This window comes from Xyrauchen texanus, chromosome 6, assembly GCF_025860055.1.
Source record: "Xyrauchen texanus isolate HMW12.3.18 chromosome 6, RBS_HiC_50CHRs, whole genome shotgun sequence".
In the NCBI taxonomy this organism is placed as follows: Eukaryota; Metazoa; Chordata; class Actinopteri; order Cypriniformes; family Catostomidae; genus Xyrauchen; species Xyrauchen texanus.
This window is the reverse complement of record NC_068281.1, coordinates 30,241,594-30,264,854: the sequence shown is the minus strand read 5'-3', so window position 1 is coordinate 30,264,854 and position 23,261 is coordinate 30,241,594. Positions and strand designations below refer to the sequence as shown.

The 23,261-nt window shown below is 42.4% G+C and overlaps 1 protein-coding gene across 2 annotated transcripts in view; it reads left to right on the top strand.

Moving 5' to 3' along the window:
* Nucleotides 1–23,261, top strand: part of LOC127644875 (collagen alpha-1(XI) chain-like) — a 113,816-nt gene that overhangs the window by 33,190 nt on the left and 57,365 nt on the right. The window contains exons 5-13 of one of the 2 annotated variants that reach the window (XM_052128282.1): nucleotides 5,922–6,047; nucleotides 8,186–8,284; nucleotides 8,646–8,726; nucleotides 9,669–9,977; nucleotides 16,789–16,848; nucleotides 17,368–17,409; nucleotides 17,586–17,648; nucleotides 19,292–19,366; nucleotides 19,777–19,860. In XM_052128282.1, the coding sequence (XP_051984242.1) occupies nucleotides 5,922–6,047; nucleotides 8,186–8,284; nucleotides 8,646–8,726; nucleotides 9,669–9,977; nucleotides 16,789–16,848; nucleotides 17,368–17,409; nucleotides 17,586–17,648; nucleotides 19,292–19,366; nucleotides 19,777–19,860 (939 nt within the window). The remainder of the gene's footprint in view (nucleotides 1–5,921; nucleotides 6,048–8,185; nucleotides 8,285–8,645; nucleotides 8,727–9,668; nucleotides 9,978–16,788; nucleotides 16,849–17,367; nucleotides 17,410–17,585; nucleotides 17,649–19,291; nucleotides 19,367–19,776; nucleotides 19,861–23,261) is intronic. The other variant, XM_052128283.1, reaches the window with a different exon arrangement.

Below are 23,261 nucleotides of genomic sequence, written 5' to 3'. Positions count from 1 at the left end.
ATGCATTATGTCTGGATTTGGCAATGCAGGTTTGCATAAGTGCAGGTCTGCTGAGGTATTCTGCGGTCTCTACAGCAGTAGTTTATGTTCTCAAAAGACTAAGAGGTTTCCTGCTTGATAAATTCCTCTGGTACTAGAGCTGTTTTGATTTGTGTCAAGGTGGGAGCAGAGATCTTATTTCCATTCCTCAAATTTTCATGAAAAACAGGCCACCTCAGAAATTTCACATAAGCATGGGTGCTGGTTATTTTTCTTGCTATTCCTCAGTCGTTAGAGCTGGGCTGCTCTATGAAATGTGACTCACAGTGGAGCACAATTGCACTTTTTGAGTGGAATACAGATTAACGCCCGTTCAGACATCTGCGCACACACAGAGCACTGAACCGAAAGCTTTTGCTCTTCTTTGTTGTTTCAGCTGAGCATTGTGTCTTCCTTCTTCCTGTCTGTGAGCAGGCTTTGAGAGGTTGGGAAAGCAGCTCACAACAGCACATGGGATCAAGCTCAATACCCGGCAGCTACTTTCGATGTTATCACACGAATAGGTCTCTATGGTGCACAGACACATGCTTATTTGATTTAGTGCAATATCAAGGATTAGGACAGATGTGTTTGTGTTTACATTTTTAAGATGTTTTTTTTCACAAAATAATTGTATTTGAATAAAGGAATAAAATATAGTCTCTTCTATTGCTAAAGAGCCGCAATGTCAGTTTGTAAGCGAACCCTTCGCTTATAATGGGAACCCTTCGCTTCAACTTATGATTAAAATAAGGTCTGTGGTAAACATTACTTGACGATACATGGACGTTTTGTTCTACAACATAAATTACACACTTTTAGTCATCAAACATACATTTTGAAATGTATGCAATTCAAGATGGCTTAAAAATTCACTTTGAGGTATGACTGTGTTGTAGAACAAAACATCCACATATCGTCGAGTAATGTTTACCACAGACCTTATTTTAATCATAAGTTGAAAAACATCTCAGTTACTGTTGTAACCGCCATTCCCTGATGGAGGGAACGAGACGTTGTGTCAATGAAGTGACACTCTGTGTCGATCTTGAGAGCTCGAAACACCTTCAGATCTTTGAGAAAAGGCCAATGAGAATTGCCGAGTTGAATTTGCATGCCACTCCCCCTGACATACGGGTATAAAAGTGAGGCCAGCAAGCATGTTCATTCAGGTTTTGCACTGAGGAGCTGAGACAAGGTCCCGGGCGTTACAGTGGTAAATTTCTGTCTGTGGCAAGAGGGACCCAATGTCTAGTTCCCTCCATCGGGGAACGGAGGTTACAAAAATAACCGAGATGTTCTACTTCTGTCACTCACTCGACGTTGTGTCGATAAAGTGACACTAGGGTCCCCATATACGAATGCCACAATGACTGAACTGGTCACATGAACTGCCGATGCAGGTGTAGACAAGCTACCATGAGAATAGAAACAGACGCAAGGGCATGTAGCACAAGTACTGGGTACTTACCTGCTCGCACCTGAAATAACACGAGTTGAGACCGGCTCACCCAGTAGATTGTAAAACCTCACAAAGGTGTTGTGTGTTGCCCAGCACGTTGCATTACATATGTCTGCTAGAGATGTGCTGTTGGCCTGTGCCCACGAGGATGCCACACTCCTCGTGGAGTGTGCTCGAACCCGCAAGGGGCGGGCACTGACTGGACCTGGTAGGCCAACGCTATGGCATCCACGATCCAGTGGGCAAGCCTCTGTTTGGAGACAGCGTTCCCTTTCTGCTGTCCACCAAAGCAGACAAAGAGCTGCTCAGAGCATCTAAAGCTCTGCGTGTGATCCAAATAGATGCGCAAAGCACGCACCGGACACAGCAAAGATAAGGCTGGGTCTGCCTCCTCCGGGGGCAGCACTTGTAGGCTCACCACTTGATCAATAAAAGGGGTTGTGGGAACATTGGGCACGTATCCTGGTCAGGGTCTCAGGATCACGTGAGAGTCTTCCGGACCGAATTCTAGGCACTCTTCGCTCACAGAGAATGCTTGCAGGTCCCCGACCTTCTTGATGGAAGTGACCACGGTCAGACGGGCAGTCTTCAGAGAGACTGCCTTTAACTCAACTGACTCGAGGGGCTCGAAGGGGGACCTCCGTAGGCCTGAGAGGACCATGGAGAGGTCCCATGAGGGAAAGAGGCGCGGCCTAGGAGGGTTCAGCCTCCTGGCACCTCTCAGAAACCTGATGATAAGGTCTTGCTTACCGAGGGACTTACTTTGAACCATGTCATGGTGTGCTGCTATGGCAGCTATGTAGACCTTGAGAGTGGAGAGGAGACAACTGTCCATCCAACTTCTCTTGCAGGAAGGCAAGCACTGACCCGACTGCACAGCTCTGGGGGTCTTCATTCCGGGAAGAACACCACTTATCAAAGATATGCCACTTCAAAGTGTAGAGTTGTCTTGTAGAAGGGGCTCTGGTCTGAGTGATCGTGTTAACCACAGCGAGCGGTAGACCAGTTAGGTCTGCCACATCCTGTCCAGGGACCAGACATGGAGATTCCAGAGGTCTGGGCGTTGGTGCCAGAGGGTGTCCCGTCACTGAGGAAGAAGGTCCTTCCTCAGGGGAATTCGCCAGGGAGGAGCTGTCGTTAGGAGTGTGAGGTCTGAAAACCAGGACTGAGTTAACCAGAACGGAGCCACGAGGGTGACCTGCTCCTCGTCCTCCCTGACCTTGCACAAAACCTGTGCAAGTAGGCTCACTGGGAGGAACGCATATTTACGCAGCCCTCGGGCCAGCTGTGTGCCAATGCATCTGTGCCGAGGGGAGCTCCCATCAAGGCATACCAGAGCTGGTAGAGGGAGGATTATTGGGAGGAAAACAGGTCTACCACTTCTCTGAGTGTTACCGGCCGTGACAGAGCTTCTTCTGTGACATTGAGGTCGCCCAAAATGTGATTGCCACGCAGCAAACTGAGCCGCTGCTGACTCCAGAGGAGGAGTCGACTGGTGAGTTGTGACATGAGACGGGAGCGTATACCGCATTGGCAGTTTATATAGGCCACCGTCGTGGTGTTGTCCGTCCAGACCAACATGTGCTTGCCCTGAATCAACGGCCGAATCAACGGCCAGCAACTCAAGGCAGTTGATGTGTCAACGCAGGTGAGGTCCTGTCCAGGAGCTCGCAGCCATGTGCCCATTGCACACAGCGCCCCAGCCGGACTTGGAGGCATCCGTCGTAACCACAACGCGCCTGGATACTTACTGTATGAACTTGCCTGCTGGTCTCCCTTTTATACCAGTATATCGGGGGAGTGGCATGCAAATTCAACTCACCAATTCTCATTGGTCTTTTCTCCCAGATCTGAAGGTGTTTCGGTCTCTCAAAATCGACCCCGAGTGTCACTTCATCGACACAATGTCGAATGAGTGACAGAAGGGGAACCCCATTATAAAACCCCATAATAAATCCAGAGGGAACCCATGGTAAATTTGCTTCCGGTTTTTTGGACTGAACAGCTCTATTTCTATTTCCCTGTTGAGTTTCGGTTTACATGTTTAACCTTCGTTTACCACAGCCATAAACAAGGACAGTTCCCATAAACCGAAAAAAAGATTTTCTACAGTCCTTCAGGTGCGTACACACTGCCAGCGACATCGCGTGCGACAGCGACTCCATACCATAAATTTTCAATGAGAGCACAGCGACTTCCAGCGATACGAGCTGTCGTGACCATTGGCGACTAGATGTGGGCGTGACCAGCAACGCGACAAAGTTGAGACAAGTTCAACTTTATTCAAATGAAGAGCGACTAACGGAAGCGACAGCCAATAGGAGAGAAGACGGGAGAGCTCACGTGATCCTTCTCTCTCTCTCTCTCTCTCAGCTCCTGCAGTAATGGAAAGATGGATGAAAGGCTAATTCTTGCTGTTAGAAATTTTCCAGTGCTCTATGATATGTCTCTTCCCACGTACAAGGATATTTTTAAGAAAAAATACTGCGTGAAAAGGTATATCTGAGATCGCGGGGATCTTATGGACCCAGACAGACCGGCATTTGCATTTTCGCCATAGATAAACAGCTGCGATGGCAAACAGCACGCCTTGTTTCTCATTCATCTTTGATATAAAGCATTTTATGTACTGATTCCATTTATATTTAGTCTTTTCCCTCCAAAATGTTTGTTTTTAGTGGCAAGAAAAGAGATTCGCTGTCAACAGCAATGGAATGACATCCGTGAATGTCATTTATAAACGTTACTAGGCAACCAGTAGTGGGAACACCCACTAGCGACTTCACCGCCAGCCACTGGCGACCTGCAGCGACAAAGTCGCTGGCAGTGTGTACGTACCTTTCTGCTGTTCTAGCTTCTGTACTACTCTAGCTTACTCTTAAAACTTGGCATTGTGATTCTGAAAATACTGTGGTCTCTTGTACTGTATTAATAACTGCTTGTGATGTTCCTCATTTTTAAGTCACTCTGGATAAAATTATTGGATAAGGATTCAATGTAAATGTTAAATATTCATACCTTAAAGCTGCCCTACATCATTTTGTGCCCTCAACATTTGTGGTTGAAAATTAAAATTGCAAGCAATTTGCGGAAGAATACATTACATCAGTTGTGTTCTGGCAATGCTCTTCTGGTGGATGAATCTCATGATTTTAGATTACTTTCATTATCTTAATATGAAGTTTTTTATCTACTATCAATGTTTGAATTGCAATTTTCATTTTAAGAGGTTAAACTCATTATTAAGCTGATACAGTTTCAATTGAAGAATGTATTATTTTTGTACTATATTGTCCAGCCTCTGTTACTACAATACCGTATCTATGCAATGCACTCAAAAACATGTAAACTAAAAACATAAATTGAGGATTCAATAATGATGTGGATAAAATATACTTTATTGAAGGTAAAAAAATAATATGCTTAAATATGCAATATAACAATTACAAGAAGTACATTTCACAAGTCATACATATTAAACATGTCACAGTAACTTAACCGGAAAAACATAGTACGATCAGTTAACACGAGAAATGTTTGATTCATAAAAACATAACAAGCAATGTAAGCTTCAACAACCCTACCAGAAATCATATGCAAGCATTAAAGCAGGTAAACAATTTCATCAAATGGATAACAGATAAACATCCATTTAAACTGCACTGATGCTGTCCTGAAATGTGTGAGTGTGACTGACTGAACTGAACAGTGTAGTTAGTTTCTCCAGCCAGAACATGAGATAGCCAACACTGTGTGAGACATGACATAATGACACAAAGATGTACATTTACATTTATGCATTTGGCAGATGCTTTTATCCAAAGCAACTTACCGGTACAGTGCACTTATTACAGGGACAATCCCCCCAGAGCAACCTGGAGTTAAGTGCCTTGCTCAAGGACACAATGGTCGTGGCTGTGGGGATTGAACCAGCAACCTTCTGATTAACAGTTTACCAGTTATGTGGTTTAGACCACTACACCACCACCACTCCATTGCTGGTTTACAAAGATGTATGTCATAAACCAGCGATTTCACGGCAAATCAAAAAATTGCATTACAATATTAGATTTCTAACCTACAGTAGGTGCTAAATTGAGTCCCATATAGATGAAAAAGTATATACTGTTGACCTTTTAACAAATTATATTGAACATTTGAATGAGTTCAAGTGGTGACTGGGGGCATCAAACAGAAATGCAAAAATGATGATTGCTTACATACAGGTTCTCAAACTCTTCCCTGTGTTTTTAGCTCGAACAATGGTATAAGTTCTGCCCCAAACTATCACTATTGGATGTGCCAATGTTGCTATGTCAGGCCTCTTAAAAGTTTGCAATTTAATTGATTCCACTAGTGATACAGAAATTACATACTGCACTAAGTATATGTATCTGGAATATCGGTGATAAATGCCTGTTTTGTTGTGGATTTCATTCAGGGTGACATCCAGCAGCTTCTTTTGGTGGCGGACCCTCGAGCAGCCTATGACTACTGTGAACACTACAGCCCAGACTGCGAAACCCCCCACCAGGACACACCACAGGCTCAGGAGCCCGAGGAGGAGGTTAGTATGTTTGTGTGTGTGTGTGTGTGTGTGTGTGTGTGTGTGTGTGTGTGTGGGGGTGGGGTGGGGGTGGGGGGTATTTTATGCTATATACTTCTTGTATCCCTATATTTCAAATCGGTTTAAAATCAAACTATTTTATTTATTTTTTTAATGTCAAAATGCATAAAGTTTTTTTAGGGTTAGGTTTAGAATCTGTAGTTTGTACAGTATAAAAAGCATTATGTCTATGGAGAGTCCTCATAAGGTTAGCCACACCAACAATATTGCCAAATATCTGAATTATTAATCAGTATTAGGTAGTAAGAGTAATATTGTGTTACAAAGGTTTTATATGGCTGCAGGTCTGTAAAAAGTGTATTAATATTATTGAGAGTGTAAATGTAATCTGTAGGGATTAAACTCTCTGTTAATCTGACATTTAAATACAAAAACTTTTGTCTGGATTTTGACATTTCATCTTTTTCAGTGTGTCAGTGTTTTCCAATAATATATCATGGAATAACCAGTGAGCTCACGGTGGAAACTATTTTCCCCCTGCCACAAAGTCTGAGCCCACATTTGAGTGGCGTGGCAATTTATTTTTCTTTAATGACTGCTGCATGCTTGCTGGGAAAGTCTAGCATCTCCATTCTCGACAAGCTCTAGAATACCTGGAAAAGTGAAGTTATGTTTTTCAGCTATTCAATAACTTCTTATTGTATCATTTTGACAAATTAAAGTAACTGCTGCTTGGGGTATATACTCCACAACAGTAGATGGAAAATGTAGCTTCATCACATATCCTGGAAGACGCCAGAGCGAAACCAATGGACAAATCAGTAAAATAATATGGAATGGTAAAAATGAATTGCATAACTATGCAGTCACCTATTAAAAACAGATGAAATGTAGCTTTGCAATCAGATTTAATTCAGTGGGGCATCAGTCTAAAATCGATATAAATTAGGAAGAGCAGATAGCTTTGGAAGAAGGCCTGTTCTTCTTCCTTGCAAGGAGCTCCCCTGCGCCGCACCAAATGCTTTAAGACACGTGTGGGAAACGGGGATGCAATTTTAAAGGCCCAGGACAATATTTATGCCTTTCATCCAGCTTGCTGGCCACAGCCATGGTAGACTCCATGCTTGGCAAGACCCTTTAATGCTGTAAACTGACTCACAGCTGGATATTTCTTCCTTCTCGCTTCTCTTCTGCAGCCAGTGGAACGTGGCCCAGTTCACCAAGCCTCAGTTCTCTTTTTTTCCTGTTATTTTTATTAGCTCAGCTGCTGCACTGGGACTTAAATTCATTCCTCTCGTTGGACAGTGGCATATCACAGAATTCCTGTTAACTTAATCTGCTGTGTCTCACCTTGTGCTTGTGAACCTTATTAAAATCAGAGTGGAAAACAAGGGGAGATTTCAAAATGTTTTCCTTGGAATGTCTTACAGTATTTATTCAGACATTATTTATTTATTTATTTTGAAAAAACTAAATTATATTTTGAAATTACAAAATTATAGAATTATTTCTTATTAAAATGCAAAATACCATGTGTGGTATTACCACAAAAATGTTTTTTGTCTGGCCCCTCTTTTTCTTTATAAAAGCAAAATTTGGTTAACAACAATGGAAGTGAATGAGGCCAATTTTTTGAGGGTTTAAAGGCAGAAAACTCATGAATTACTTGAACTCTAAAGTTGTTTAAATCATAATTTTTCATCATAGGCTTTTCAGCCTACAAAAATCTTTGTAGTTCTGCAAACACTGATTATGCGAACTGCAAACACAAGAAATTGTGTTGATTAACATGATTTAAAGGGATTGTTACCCCCAAAAATCTAAATGCAGTAATTTACCCACCCCCATTTTCTTCCATTTAACACAAAAGGATATGTTAGGCAATACACATATGTTAGTCTTGGTCACCATTCACTTTCATTTAATCTTTTTATATAAAATGAAAATGCATGGCGACTAAGGCTAACATTCTGCCAAACGTATCTTTTTGTGTAACGTGGAAGAAAATGAGGGTGGCTAAATGACAGTTTTTATTTTTGGAGTGATCTATCCCTTTGAATTATTCTTATGCATTTTAGTGCATACAAAGATTTGCATTCATGTAATTCCCTCTAACGTGCATCCTGCCTCTCTTTTAGTACAATACTGAATACACGGATTATAATGAGTTCTATGACTACACAGAAGGATTGCCTGCCACTGAAATTCCCACAACGGAGGTCAATACAGATACCAAGGTAAGCACTCTTGCTCATCTGTTTGGCCAAGGTGCATGTCAATCACTGTGGGATTTCTTCAGCCTGCCCACTTTCACATTGTGTAGTCTCTGATTTATTACCATGTGAATCTCACTCTGAGGTCAAGAAGCTCTTTCTCTGTTCTACTACCCTCTGTTCTGCCACTTTTCCTTCCTCTGTATTTACATCCCTTTACTTTCATGAGTACGCTTTCACTCTTGTGTAAAAATCAGACAGATATAAACAGATATGATTATCAATTGTTTTAAAATGACCAATAAATTAACATTCAATCTTAGATTAGATTAATTTTGTCTCCATTCTGATTGGCATGAATCTATTGTTTGATGTTTACATATAGCCCAGCACTGTTGAAGGTGACTACTATGTTGAGCAGGACTATGGCACTGAGCCCCCTCCTGTTTCTCTTCCTGCCAATGAGGTAAAGATCTGCTTGCAGCCAATCAAATCTTATTTTCCATTGAATATTTTAAATGGAATTCCATTCAAATATGCTTCTTTTGGCAAAGACAGTAAAATAAAAGCGCAGTCTTTTTTTTTTTAAGGAAAGCAAAAATAAATGGAACTAGTTTTTAAATAAAAGCTGCCAAAATAGCTCTTGTGAAAGGCACTGGAGGTACAATGAGAGATGAGACTTTAGTGCAGCGATATCACATGCAAGAGTTTGTCATATTTTAAACAGATTAAAATGTTGGAATTCATTAATATAATTGTATGATTGTGTAAAGATATTTAACCCTCATGAATAAAGATGGTTACATAATCATGTTTAGCAAGGACTTTGAAGACATTTGAGGCTTTAGTTTCTGTTAATTGCAGTGTAAAATGCATCAAATGTTACTGTAGCTGTTAGCCACTTAAAATAGCTTATTTTAGCTAAAAGTAGACACACAAACAAACAAACAAAAATTTGAGCATTGTAAAGATATTCATATGTAGGTAAAGGACAAGTTCTATTTGTAGTTATGTATATGCTTTTTAATATCAAGTAAATTATAAACTCTGTCCACACATTTGACTGGTAGTGTGTAGATGATCAAAATACTAACATTTTGCATTTTGTTAATGGGTTCAAGTTAAAAAAAGAACACATGATTAATCATTAATATCGAATCAGTTGTTTAATTACTATAACCAAATTCATATAACCAAGATACTTTGTGGAGCAGTTCTAAATTGAGCAGACATTAGAATTTTATTACTTTACTAACCAATTACACAATGTAAGGACCTAAATGACATCTTTTAAAGTTTGCCATTGCAATCTTAATTAGACCCTTTAGAGCTTAATTGAAGGAGTTTGTTCATCTGTTTAGTTTGGTGTGGTGTCTGCTAGACTAACCTCTCTGTTCTCTGTGTTCAGCAGAATCCATTGAACAAAGAGGAAATTGTTGATGACTACATTACAGGAGTGGACGAAGTTGGAGTGGATCCCACTGTTGTAACAAATGAGGAAGTGGATATTGATGAGTCCAAAGGCACTAATACCGATGAGAATCATGACTTTAAGGAATACGATATTAATGAGTATGAGGCAAAAGAGTTAAACCCCACCAATTATGATGATTCATTCTATGACTATAATACCTATGGAGCAAAACCCACTGGTTTGCCCTACGAGGATGAGTTCGGACCAGGCCGGCCTGCTGAAACAGAGGTCACAGAGAGTAATGTAAGTTGCCTTCTCCATCACACACAATGCTGCAATGATGTCAATACTTCTCTGTCTGAAAATGTGTGGTCAGAAATTGTCTGGCATTTTTCATTGCTAACAAATTATTGCAATACTAATGCTCCTAATTACTGAATAAGGCCCCTTTACCTTACTAATGTTTGAAGTATTTCCACTGACACAGCAACATGTTAATAGTCTTTTTGCTTGAGGTGTGTGCGATACAGGAAATTAAGTGGTAGATAAGTGATTGTAGTGTTGATCTGTTAAAACTTGAGTCCTTATTTTCACAGCTTAACACAAACTCTTATTAACAAACACACACACACACACACAGAGAGAGAGAGAGAGAGAGAGAAAAGGACTCACTGGCCACAGTGGCTTTTTCTTAATTGCTGAAAAAATACATTATCCTGGTCTACAAAAGCAAATTGCTCTGTTTTGCTCTGAAACTCACCTCTACTCCAGATCCACAGGTCTAGAATTGCTACGTGGGTATTTCTATATCTATTTGTGCAGCTGCACCATGTCCTCATGCTAAACTCTTTTCTAGCAGTAGCAAGTCTCAGTACTTGCTCTGCAGCAGCAACAGTGTAGCAGATCTAGTTCAACAGGACCAATTTTCTAACTATATGATATACCCACAATATCATGCCAAACTCTCTGAGATTTGTCATTGCTGAACTGCTGTAAGTGTAGTTCAGTATGAATTATCCATTAACATATTGTGTTTGTTATCAGACACGCAATATATGAGGTACTGTATTTACACAAACATTTGATAATATTAATAATGAATGTTTGTACTGCCACCTATAGAAATGTATTTGGCAGAATAAAAATGGGTTGTGGTGATTGTAATAATTGTTTTGACGGTATTGAATTTATGTCTATCAGTATCAGAGAAAAAAAATATTTTACATATCAGGGGATAAATAGCATAATTGTTCAAAATTAGTCTTGTCACAATTTTTTTTTATTGCAATTCAGTAAATTTTTCTTACTGTCATTTCAATTAATATCCTGCAAGGTGTGGCCAAATCCACCTGCTGTCCAAAAAAAAAAAAAAAAAGAAAGTGACTCTGCTGACTTTTTTGTAAAATTGTATTACTTGGCTCCTGACATGTATTTCTGCATTTCTGAGGTGAAATGTCCACTGTATGGCTCTTAAAGCATGTTAAATGTTCTCTCAAATAGGGGTATATTTCCTGTACAACGCCATAACTTACTGCTTTATTACCATAGTACAATGCATCTTTGGATTAACTTGCTAGTCACGACTGTATCCTGAAACTAATCCGTTGTTTGAACCATGTTGGTTTAACAATATAGAGCTTTTGTTAATAGCGTTATGCTGGGGGTGGAGTAATAATTTATAGTAAATCTCATATAATCCTACTGTTATGTATACCTTGTCTTGTTTCACTGTTGCTCTTTTGTTTTCCATTTTTGTCACTTTTGCACTCCTTAGTTTTCACTTTTGTCCCTTGTTTAACTCCATAGTCTCCTTGTTAGCGTTCGTGTTCTCTGTCATTGTTTTCACCTGCCCTTGTTAATTTGCCTTTGATTTCTGTTAATCACCTTGTCATCTAGTTTGTGTTCTGTTTGTTCATTGGCCCCTTTGTCCCATGTTTTTGTATTTAAACCCTGTCTGTTTGTTCAGTCTCTGTCAGTCATTGAATGTTTGTGAATGTTGTTACCCTGGTCTGTGTTCCCTGCCCGAGTTCTCTATTTATGTTTATTTCCCCACTGAGGGTTTTCCTTTGTGTTTTTGTTAACAATAAAGTAAGCTGCATTTGGATCCTCAACCTTCGTCTGCCTTCATTGCCTTACATTCGTGACAGAACGACTGACCACCATGGATCCAGCGGTTTTACGTGCCAGATACCACCTGCTCTGCCTGAGGCAAGAGGACCGTCCGATTGAGGCCCACGTCCGCGACTTCCTTGGTCTTGCGGCTGTTGCGGACTTCCCGGACACCTCTTGTGGTCTTCTTCAGGGAAAACCTGAGTGGCTGGCTGAAGGAGCGGCTGCCGCCAGCATCACGCGGCTGGACTCTCCGCAACTTCCTGGAGTTGACCTTATTGTTGTGCGGCTCCCCGTTCACCGTGGGCCATGCTGGGAAGGACCCTACCTCCCCACCTACTGTGGAGACTCTTCAGCCGTCCCAGGCTCTCCCTGTTACTCCTGCCCCGGTCTGCGAGCCAGAGCCCACGCCTGCCCCGGTCTGCGAGCCAGAGCCCACGCCTGCCCCGGTCTGCGAGCCAGAGCCCACGCATGTCACGGTGAGCGAGCCGGAGCCCTTGCCAGCCACGGCCAGCAAACCTGAAGCCACGCTGACCAGGAACAGCATCCCAGATTTGCCAGTCGCATCAGCCCGGAGGAAGTGGAGAAGGGGAAAGGTCTCTGCTCTCCAGCCTCCCATGCCGCAGCCCCGTGCCCTAAACCCCTCTTGGCTCTGCCCTCAGCGCCCAGCGAACCCAAGCCGGCGCATACCACGGTAACCCAGCCAGTGCCTGTCGCCTCAGAGGTCAGTGAGGCAGCGCCAGTCGCCTCGACCGTCCCTGAGCCAGCGCCAGTCGCCTCGACCGTCCCTGAGCCAGCGCCAGTCGCCTCGACCGTCCCTGAGCCAGCGCCAGTCGCCACGACCGTCCAAGAGCCAGCACCAGTAGCCACGACCGTCCAAAGGCCAGCGCCAGTGGTCGTGCCCGTCCAAGAGTCAGCTCCTTCCGAGCTTCCCAGTGCCCCGCCTTCCGAGCTTCCCAGTGCCCCGCCTTCCGAGCTTCCCAGTGCCCCGCCTTCCGAGCTTCCCAGTGCCCCGCCTTCCGAGTCTTCCAGGGCTCCTCCTCCCGAGCCTCCCAGGGCTCCGTCTCTCAAGTCTCTCGAGTCTTCCAGGGCTCCTCCTCCTGAGCCTCCTCGGGCTCCGCCTATCAAGCCCCTCGAGCCTTCCAGTGCTCAGCCTCTCAAGTCTCTCGAGCCTCTCGAGCCTTCCAGGGCTCCGCCTCCCAAGTCCCTTGAGTCCTCTAGGGCTCCGCCCCTCAAGCTTCTCGGGCCTCTCGAGCCTTCCAGGGCTCCGCCTCCTGTGGCTCAGCCTCCTACGGCTCCGCCTCCCGAGCCTCCCACATCTCTGCCTCCCGAGCCTCCTACGGCTCCGCCTCCTATGGCTCAGCCTCCTGCGGCTCCGCCTCCTGAGCCTCCTACGGCTCCGCCTCCCGAGCCTCCTACGGCTCCGCCTCCCACGGCCCCGCCGCAAGAGCCACTCCCGGCTCCGCCTCCGAAGCCTCCCTCAGCCTCGCCTCCGCCTCCTAGTCCCTTCCCGGCTCCGCCTCTCCCGGCCCGGCCTCCTGGGCCTCCCTTGGCCCCACCCTCTGGGCCTCCCTCGGCTCCGCCTCCTAAACCCCCCACGGTCCTGCCTATGCCTCCTTCGGCGCCGCCTCCCAAGTCTTCTACGGCTCCGCCCCCGAAGTCCTCCTTGGCTCCGCCTCACGCGGCACCGCCGGCCCCTATCCTGCGGCCACCACCCAGGACCCCCAAGCCTACCCACATCCCGTGGTCAACTCCCAGGCCTCCTGAACCTGTCCCTGCCCTGTGGCCAGCTCTCAGGCCTCCTGAGCCCGTCCTTGCCCTGTGGCCAGCTCCCAGGCCACCTGAGCCCGTCCTTGCCCTGAGGTCAGCTCCCAGACCTCCTGCACCTGTCCTTGCCCTGCGGCCAGGCCCCAAGCCTCCTGAACCTGTCCTTGCCCTGAGGCCAGCTCCCAGACCTCCTGAACCTGTCCATGCCCCATGGCCATCTCCTAGGCCACCAAAACCGGCATCTGTCCTGTGGCCATGTCCCAGGTCCCCTGAACCGGCCCTTGGCTCACAGCCATCTCCCAGGCCACCAAAACCGGCCTCTATCCTGTGGCCTCCTCCCAGGCCCCCTGAGCCGGCCCTTGCCTTATGGCCAGCCCCCGGGCCATCTAAACCTGTCCCTGCCCGGTCGATACCTCCCTGGCCCCCTAAACCTGTCCCTTTGTGCCCCCATAGACTGCTTGCCTGTCCTCTCGGCCTCCTTGGACTGCCTGTCTGCCACTCGTTGCCCCCTTGGACTTCCTGCCTGCCCTCTGTGCCCCTTGGACTGCCCTCTTGCTCTTGTGCCCCCCTGGTCTGCCTGTGTGCCCCTGGTGCCCTCATTTTGTTTTTTGTGAGTTTTTGTCCTTGTTTTTTTTCTTTAGGATCGTCTGGAATCGATCCTTTGAGGGGGGGCTCTGTTATGTATACCTTGTCTTGTTTCACTGTTGCTCTTTTGTTTGCCATTTTTGTCACTTTTGCACTCCTTAGTTTTCACTTTTGTCCCTTGTTTAACTCCATAGTCTCCTTGTTAGCGTTCGTGTTCTCTGTCATTGTTTTCACCTGCCCTTGTTAATTTGCCTTTGGTTTCTGTTAATCACCTTGTCATCTAGTTTGTGTTCTGTTTGTTCATTGGCCCCTTTGTCCCATGTTTTTGTATTTAAACCCTGTCTGTTTGTTCAGTCTCTGTCAGTCGTTGAATGTTTGTGAATGTTGTTACCCTGGTCTGTGTTCCCTGCCCGAGTTCTCTATTTATGTTTATTTCCCCACTGAGGGTTTTCCTTTGTGTTTTTGTTAACAATAAAGTAAGCTGCATTTGGATCCTCAACCTTTGTCTGCCTTCATTGCCTTACATTCGTGACACCTACAGTATATAAATAAACACCAGAAAGCAGTTTTTTTTTGAGAGAAAGCTGCTTAAGGCAAGGAGTTCATGTTTATATTTACTGTGTAAGTGGAATTGTAACGATGTGGCAGGCAAGCAGGACAAGAACAATGAAGATGAGATGTAGATGAAGTAGAACCCAAGTGCAGTTTATTAACTAAAACGTGAAAGTATCTAAAACAAAACAAAAACCACGGCTATGAGTATAAAAGCAAGAACCAAACTGAACAGTGTTACATTCACACAATACTTGACAAAAGACGATAGCAAAAATGAGGGCTTAAATACACAGACTAGGGTTCACAAGATAACAAAACAACCAGTGACAAGACTGAACTGATAACAAGACAACCAATGACAGGACAGAACTAATAAACAAGATAACAGGTGTGTTTGACTTGAACCGCATCTCAATTTACCATAGGTGGTGGAGGAGTTGAAAAGAGAGTTGTCAAGTCAGACACTTTGCTCTTCCTGTTATGTGCTGAAACTACACCGGTCATAGAAGATCACGTGCAGAAAGAATGGAATTCAGATAGACAGATGCTTTAATTTTACACAAAATAATCAGAAACATTATTAATTTGAAACGTTTATGTGCTGCTTACAGAGCATGTTGGGTGTGCAAGAAGAAAGTACAATAAAAGCCTGTATTAATTTAATACCATTAAAGGAGTCAGCATTTGTTATCATTTTGAATGTTTTAATGAATGAACATAATATTACTATGACAAAAATAATATAACATGATATAAGCATGATGTAGGGCCTACTGTTATAAAAACACAGAGTAGTACATGTTTTCGCCGAACTGGAGGTGTCATAATAAACAACATGTTAATGGCATACTACCATACTGCCCTTATTTCTGTCATAGACTGACATAGCAGAAGTAGTAAGTGTAGTATGTGAAGTATGTAATTGTGAACGCAGCCCATGAAACGTGTAACCGTTGAGTTTGGCCAATCGTGAATGAGCTGTGTCGTCATCAGTGCTTGCACTGCTTCAAGTCCAGTGCCGATCAGTCAGCGCAGCATGAAGCCGAACACAACTAACAAGACTCATAAACATGAATCAATTAAAAGCCAAGACACATGATATCAAGACAATGACTATAAACCAATGAGAACAAAACACATGAAACATGAGGGTCACATGAAGACCAGGAAATCACATGTGTGTGGCCCAAAAAAACGGGCCACAATGTTTGATTGCTCCCCGTACATTTACATTTATACTTATTAATTTGGCAGAAGCTTTTATCCAAAGCGAAAAATTATGAACATGGCATCTGGAGACAACCTCACTATATTTTGTTATTTGTTGTTTTGCTTTAATTTCAGATGTCCCTCATTTGCTGCTGTGTTTGTTTTCATCATGGCCTATCGCAGCAATGGTGCAATAGTGGGGTTTCCATGCTCTTTCATCACACCAGGGTTTTCCTGGGACACAGGAGTGCATACAGTGCACACATGCGCAGTCTTCAAAAACCTATAATAACACACAAATGCGTTAATATTGCCACATAAGCCAAACTTCATATAAACGGGGTCTTAAGTCTTACAGAATGAATAATTTATTAATGTAATAAAATATATCCCTCAGCAATGATCAAAGTCAAATGATGTCCACACTGCAAAACTAACAAGAAAAATGCTTATAATGATGAACTGATGACTGCTGATTTACTCAAATTTTTGTGAAAGTAAATAAAATTAACTGTTGTTGAAGTGCCTGTTATTGTTTCACCAGGAAACTGCCATATATTTAATATACTGCCATTTATGTAAATAAATACAACGAGCCACATAAAAATAATTTTGAAAACATTTTGGTATAGTTACGTTTTTTTTTATGAGACTATGCTGCCCAATTAACTTTATCTAAAGATTTGACTGGGAGCCAATTTTTTACTGAATTAACACTGCTTCAGAGCAGTCACTGAGCAAATTGCTTATTCACCACTTAGCTTCATAAGTGATGCAGTCAATTCCGTTATAAGCTGTAGTGCTTAATGTACTGTTTTACTGTTGTTTGGTCTACAGGATTAGTACTTCCTCTGTCATTAAGTCTAAGTTTGTTTTGCTGCTGTTGTAGGTTGGTGGTGGCTATGGTGGTGAGAAGGGGCAAAAAGGTGAACCTGCAGTCATTGAGCCGGTAGGTAAATACTCTGCATGTACCTTTTAAAAGTAGCAAATTAAATCAACTACTAATAATGCGTTCATGATTTTATCGCTTAAATAATGTGTCAGTCCAGAACATGGCAGGCTATTAATCATTATTTTGTGAATAGTTTGGAGCTGCTATTTAAATATGGAAAAGTGGTTGTTCATCGCTGCCAATTAATCTTTGTATCAGCACTGTAGCATTTTTATTTAAAAAAATGTGAATGGGGAAAATGGTAGCAGTCCAGTAAAGAAGATTCTTACAAAAATGCTTTCAAAGATCAATGTATTATTCATCTTATTTTGGACAGCAATTACTTAACTCACTTTTCGTGAATATTGAAAAATGGGTCAGTTGGACTATACGAGCCACATTTTTAGGTTATCCTTCATTCTACATTCACTTTCTTTTTATTACCGTACTACAATTTCTCAAAGATTTACAGCCAGCCCAGCATGCTACCATACTCATGTTTTTCTTCCTCTCTCTATCTCCTTTCCCTCTTTTCAGGGGATGCTTATAGAGGGACCCCCAGGACCACCAGGGCCTGCTGTGAGTATTACCTTTTTTCACACACAAAGAAACTTTATGGGAGAAAATGCATTTGAAGAAAATGCCTACCACAACCAGTAAAGCTAGAATGGAGTTTGTGTGACACAGAGCACAGAGTAAGCACAGAGTTTTTCTGTGTTGCTTTGCCTTTTATGTTTTATGTCTCTTTTTGTCAGGGCCTTCCTGGCACACCAGGTACACAAGGCTCCCCAGGCTCACACGGAGATCTAGGTGAAAGAGTAAGTTGACGTTTCCCTGTCAATCATTCTTTATATGTGCAATGCCATATATGTAAATGCTGTTTGCAAAACTATTGTCTGTACGTACGCTCAAACATGCTGTTGAGACTTTCATTCATATAGACAGCAAAATTGGACCAATTACAGGTAACAGTAGCCTTGTCAGGACTTTTTTAAAGCCTTTTTTCACTTTATTAAGACAACTTAGCAGTTTTTGATCTCCATTTACAGTCAATGTTAAAGTTTACATTGTTTAAAGCATTGTAAACTGAGCCAAAACATTGGAAGAATAAACTAATGACAAGCAGCATGTCGTAACTATGTGACTGGGCAGATGTGCATATTCAAAAGACCTGGGAGGCCACTGTGAAACAAGATCCGCCTGTAAATTCTCTCTTTAATAACGCTAACAGAGGAGCAGAAAAGATGATAACCCCCCTTACACATTAACACATACTCATTCTGCCATAGATCCTTAAGTCAATGTGCATTTATGGCTGTTTTGAGTTATTTCAGGATTGTATTTGGGCTATCTTGATTGTTGCACAGAGAATAGCTATCTCCCAAACAAACAAAAAGCTAGGCTTGTTTTTTCACTTTGCTATGGTGCAGTTTAGCCTTTTTTCCATCTCCCACTGGGTTAACCCTTCCAGTCCGTTCTGGGAAAGGGACAGCACTCCCACCAACGCTGTCCTGCGTCTCCCGGCACAAAGGGCTTTTGGTCCAAGAGGGGAAACAATTTCCCACTCTCCCTTTGATCTCCATTAATTCGAAGCAAAACTCCAGTGTCTGTCCCCACAATTGCATAATTAACAATGATGGCCACTTCCCTTTGCCTGACAGTCTTCACCGTGTATACACAGCACGTCCTCCCTACTAAATATCAGGGAGCACTAGGTGTCATTGTACGTGGTACGTGGAAAGATGTTTGCCCAGCCTTCAATAATTGTAGCTGCATGCATGCACGCACTCACGCAATTACCCAGTCATATGGGAACAATTTAAAGTGAGCCGTCTAAGAAAAGAGCGTGACATGCCTGCTAAAGAGATCCCTTCACTGAACTACTTGCAGCATTCCATCATAAGTGTACATGCATTATAGTCCTCCCTGCCTTTCTTGTGGGGTGTCAGTTTCATTGCAAGCACACACACAAATAAACAGTGCCATGAAATGAACATAAACAACACAAAACATACATAAACCTCAGTGTAAATATAAAGTGGAATATAACTCAAAATATAATTTTGGGATAATGACAGTGCTTAATCAGACTAGCTATTTTGGATTTGGGGTGCAAGTTATTTAGAAATGTTCTGCAGTTTAGATGCAATTTGTAAAAGGGGCACAGGATTTCAGTCACATATTCCAAAACTGTTTAGTCAAACTTTTGTTTGTTTAAAGCATTTATGGATGTTGGGTAGATTTTGTTTTAACTTTCTAGCCTACAATTTAAAATGGCCTTACTTTTTTATTTGCTCATGAGGAGATTCATTTTTTAAACTTAAAAAAAAGAATCAATCTCTGACGCTCTTTCCACGTCTGTAGTTTCCTTTTTGTATCCACCCATTTACACATTCAATTCCCACATGCTTTATGCCTCATTTACTTCTACTTTCCCTCATTTTCTCTCTTCCTTTCTCAGGGCCCTCCTGGTCGTCCTGGTTTACCAGGCGCCGATGGAGCTCCGGGACCCTCTGGCACCATCCTAATGTTACCGGTAAGCCTGTCCAATTCATACATTTCCAATCATTCCAGATTTTACAGCTTCTAATTTAAACCGCCGTTGGATAAACCACCAAACTTATCTCATATCAGCTGCAAATAGTGACTTTCTGTAACATATTAGATATTCCTTTAATTTTAAATGTCCAAGTGGGTTATGAATTGTCACAGCTGCAAAGAACCCCAACCCCACCCCATAACCACACAGCGCTCACACTACACACAATTGTCTTCTGTAACTCTATGCAATCTGGCTCTTTGCAGCCTAGAAGTAAGGGCATAATGACAAGCCCGGCAAGTCCGATGTATGTTGTAGTGACTCCAGTGGCTCTTCTAAATTCATGACTACAGTAAAAGTACAAAAATAAACCTCTGTTTTCTGTATTGTGGATTTTCCTCTGACAGTTCCGTGCTGGTGGAGAAGCTTCAAAAGGTCCAGTGGTGACAGCACAAGAAGCTCAGGCCCAAGCCATCCTCGCCCAGACCCGGGTGAGAACCCTTGTTCAACTTGCTCTGCATGGTTTTTGGCTGAATCTAATGTCTTAGGTGCACAGAACCATTTTAAAGAGACTGTTAAAATCACTACACAGGTTTATTGTGCTCATAACACTGTGTGGTACATGCAGTTGCCAGTAATGCAACTTATGCACTCTACTCTAGTAGGATTTTTCTTTTCCTAATGATGTCAGATTTGCAATGATTTAGTTTAGATTTTCAGACTTTTACAGGCCAAGAACCCATTGATGAATAGAGAGACATAGCACTGATTCACTGCTACATATTATAACAATGTCAGTGTTGTATTGTAGGCTTGGACTATAATAACACAAGTATAAATGTATTTACATATGACACAAACATTGCAAAGTCATTCAAATAATCATTGTTAATGTTTACAGATAGTTCAACCAAAAATAAAAATCTGTCACCATTTACTTATTCTCATATTGTTCCAAACTTGTATGACTTTCATTCATCTGTGGAAAAAAGGTAATGTAAGGCAGAATGTTTCAGTCACCATTCTCTTTCATTTAATGGAAAAAGATGCAATAAAAGTGAATCCTGACTGAGGCTTACATTGGATTCACACATACTCAGTGAGCGTTGTGTGAGCAGCTAGTTTTCATTTTGGCGGCCATATTAAAGGTACGATTTTAGCCGTTCTACAATTTCCACAAACTGAGCCATTGGATTAGCCATGCCCCTTTTTCCAAAACCCTGCAGTCCAAAGATACCAAATGAGCTTTATTGAGACTGACACCGAGCAAGAACTGTTGGCAAAAACAACAGCAGCATAATAGGGCCCTCAACTGACAACTGTTATGAGCAACATGGCATAAAAATGGCATTATGCCTCATTAATTCACTGCAACTACAATACTATGAGAATGCACAAAATGATTGACTGACAGAAAGCTTCATTGTCCTTGGCCCGCAGACACATTTTTGTTTGCCAGAGTCTTTCACTGAGACTGGTGAGATATCTTACAATAGTTATTTAATTAATATCTTCCAGGGAGTAGTAATTATTTTTGCATATCTTTTTATGAAAAAATCACTTACAGCACCTTTAACAGATTATGTCTTACCCATTGCAAGCAGCCGCGAGGTGTAGCATCCCAGAAGCATCCCAGGCACAGCAGTGAGTGGATAGTTTTGTCTTTGAGACAATTTGTGACTCGTGACTGTTGCTGAACTCAGGTGTCATAGAAAACTAAAGTAATCATTTTAGGAGATTTTAGAAGAGACAGAAAGGCGAATGAGAAATATTTGTTTGAAAGCAGATGATTTAAGCACCTAATACAGTATGGTTCCCCCGTCTGTGTAAATTAGTTACCATAGTGATGTAAATGTGGTTTTACTCATGCACATAAGATTTCATAAAGACCAAATTTTTTGTACTTATCAATTACCACCCCTCAAAAATACAGAATTTAAAGAAAATATTTGCTGTAGGAACCCAGAGATAACGTTCTTTTTCTGTGCATAGCTGCAGCTCATGTATCGCTTACTTGACTTGACTATAAACTTGACAGAATTGACAGAATTTTCATTGGTGCTGAACTATCCATTTAATACATTTTGTATATTTTTTAACACACATGGGAGGGTCACTGAGACCTTTAGTTGAAAGGTAGCTTCCTAACCTTAGCTTTGTTGATACTTAATATTGCATTTTTGTTTAATGTATATTTTATTCAGGACTACTTCCATTAAATAATCCTTTATAAATATTTCTTAGACAATTTGAAACAGTCTGTTGGTGTTGATGGCATTGTTCTGGGCAAACTCATCACCCATTCATGCAGCCATGCATGAACAGAGCAGCGAATCAAACCCACAGATGTAACAGAACAAATCCAGCTGAATTATAATAACAATATCGCTTGCATGATATAATCAAATTGACACTTGATAGAACTATATTTAAAAATGTTTAACAAGAACAAGGAAGAGCACATTGAAAATAGGAATGCTAGACTGCCAGTGTATTTGTAACTGTTTGTGTTTTTGTTCATTGTTATTTAATGTCTTTCATTTTGAAAAGTTTCCTGTTCCTGCCATTTTCACGTGTTTTGTTCTTATTGGTTAATTGGTTTATCAGTCTTGTTTTTTCATTGGTTGTGTTGTTAACTTGTTTCCCCAAGTCTGAGTATTTAAGCCCTCATGTTTGCCATAGTCCTTTGTCGAGTAGTCAAGTCTATTCCTAGTATAGTCAAAGTTTATAGTTAAGGCAAGTCCTTGTTCGGGTTCACTTTTTGGATATGCAGTTTCATGTTTAGATACTAGTACTGTAAAACTGCACTTTGGTTCACTCTTCAGCTATGTTGTCATTGTCTTCAGTCTGTCTCTTGTTCCTGCTCCTGCCTGCCTGTCCGAATGTTACAGAATACTCTAACTACTATGAGCCCAGCAGTTCAGCTTCTGTGTCTCCACCCAGGGAAGTGTTCCATTGAGTTTGTGGTGGAGTTGTGTGGAATCTGTGACCGGGAGGGTTTTGAAGAGATCTCCCTCAAGCTGTTCTTTCAAGCAGGACTGAACTGGAATAGATTGGGCTCTCCAGCAAAATATTGACTTTGCCTTGTGTCTTAGTGGTTTGACCTTCTCTGTGGGAGTGGCTGATGAGGAAATCAGCATTCCTCATATGTTAACCACTACGACAGAGTCTATGGCGACGTCTGAGTCCCCATCATGGCCTCTACTCCTGAAGCCTCGGCCGTCCCAGAGCCAGCACCTGAAGCCTCGGCCACCAAGTCGCCATGCCTATCCCATCATGTCAAATTGCTACGACCCCTCACCCCCCTAGGCCCCCACCTCCTTTGGCTCTGCCCCTTTGCTTGGCCCTGCTCCACGCCCTGACTCACCAGGCCCTGCTCCACGACCTGTCTTGCCTACCAAACGCCCTGGTCGCTTGGTTCACCCTGGTTTTTGGGTCAGCCTTGGTCTCCTGATCCACTCTGGATCTTCTGCTGGCTACACCCTGGTCTTCTAACACCATGTCTCATGTCTGACGAGATCTCTAGCCCCTTCTGGTCCCTTGGTTTCCCTCCCTCACAGCCCATGTCCACCCCTGCCCCAAGGTCCAGGTCCACCACTGTATTTTCATTGGTTTTCTTGTTAACATGTTTCCCCAAGTTTGTGTATTTAAGCCTTCATGTTTGCCATAGACCTTTGTCAAATATGTTTGGTTGTAACACTGTTTCCATGTCAAGTCTATTCCTAGTGAAGTCAAAGTTTATAGTCAAGTCCTTGTTATGTTCGGTTTTACCTTTTTGTATATATTGTTTCATGTTCGGATACCATTTTTCTTTTCTTCCAAAAATTAGTTTAAGATCAACTAATAATTGCCGGACCACTGTAGTACCACCAAAGACTTATTTGAAGATAAA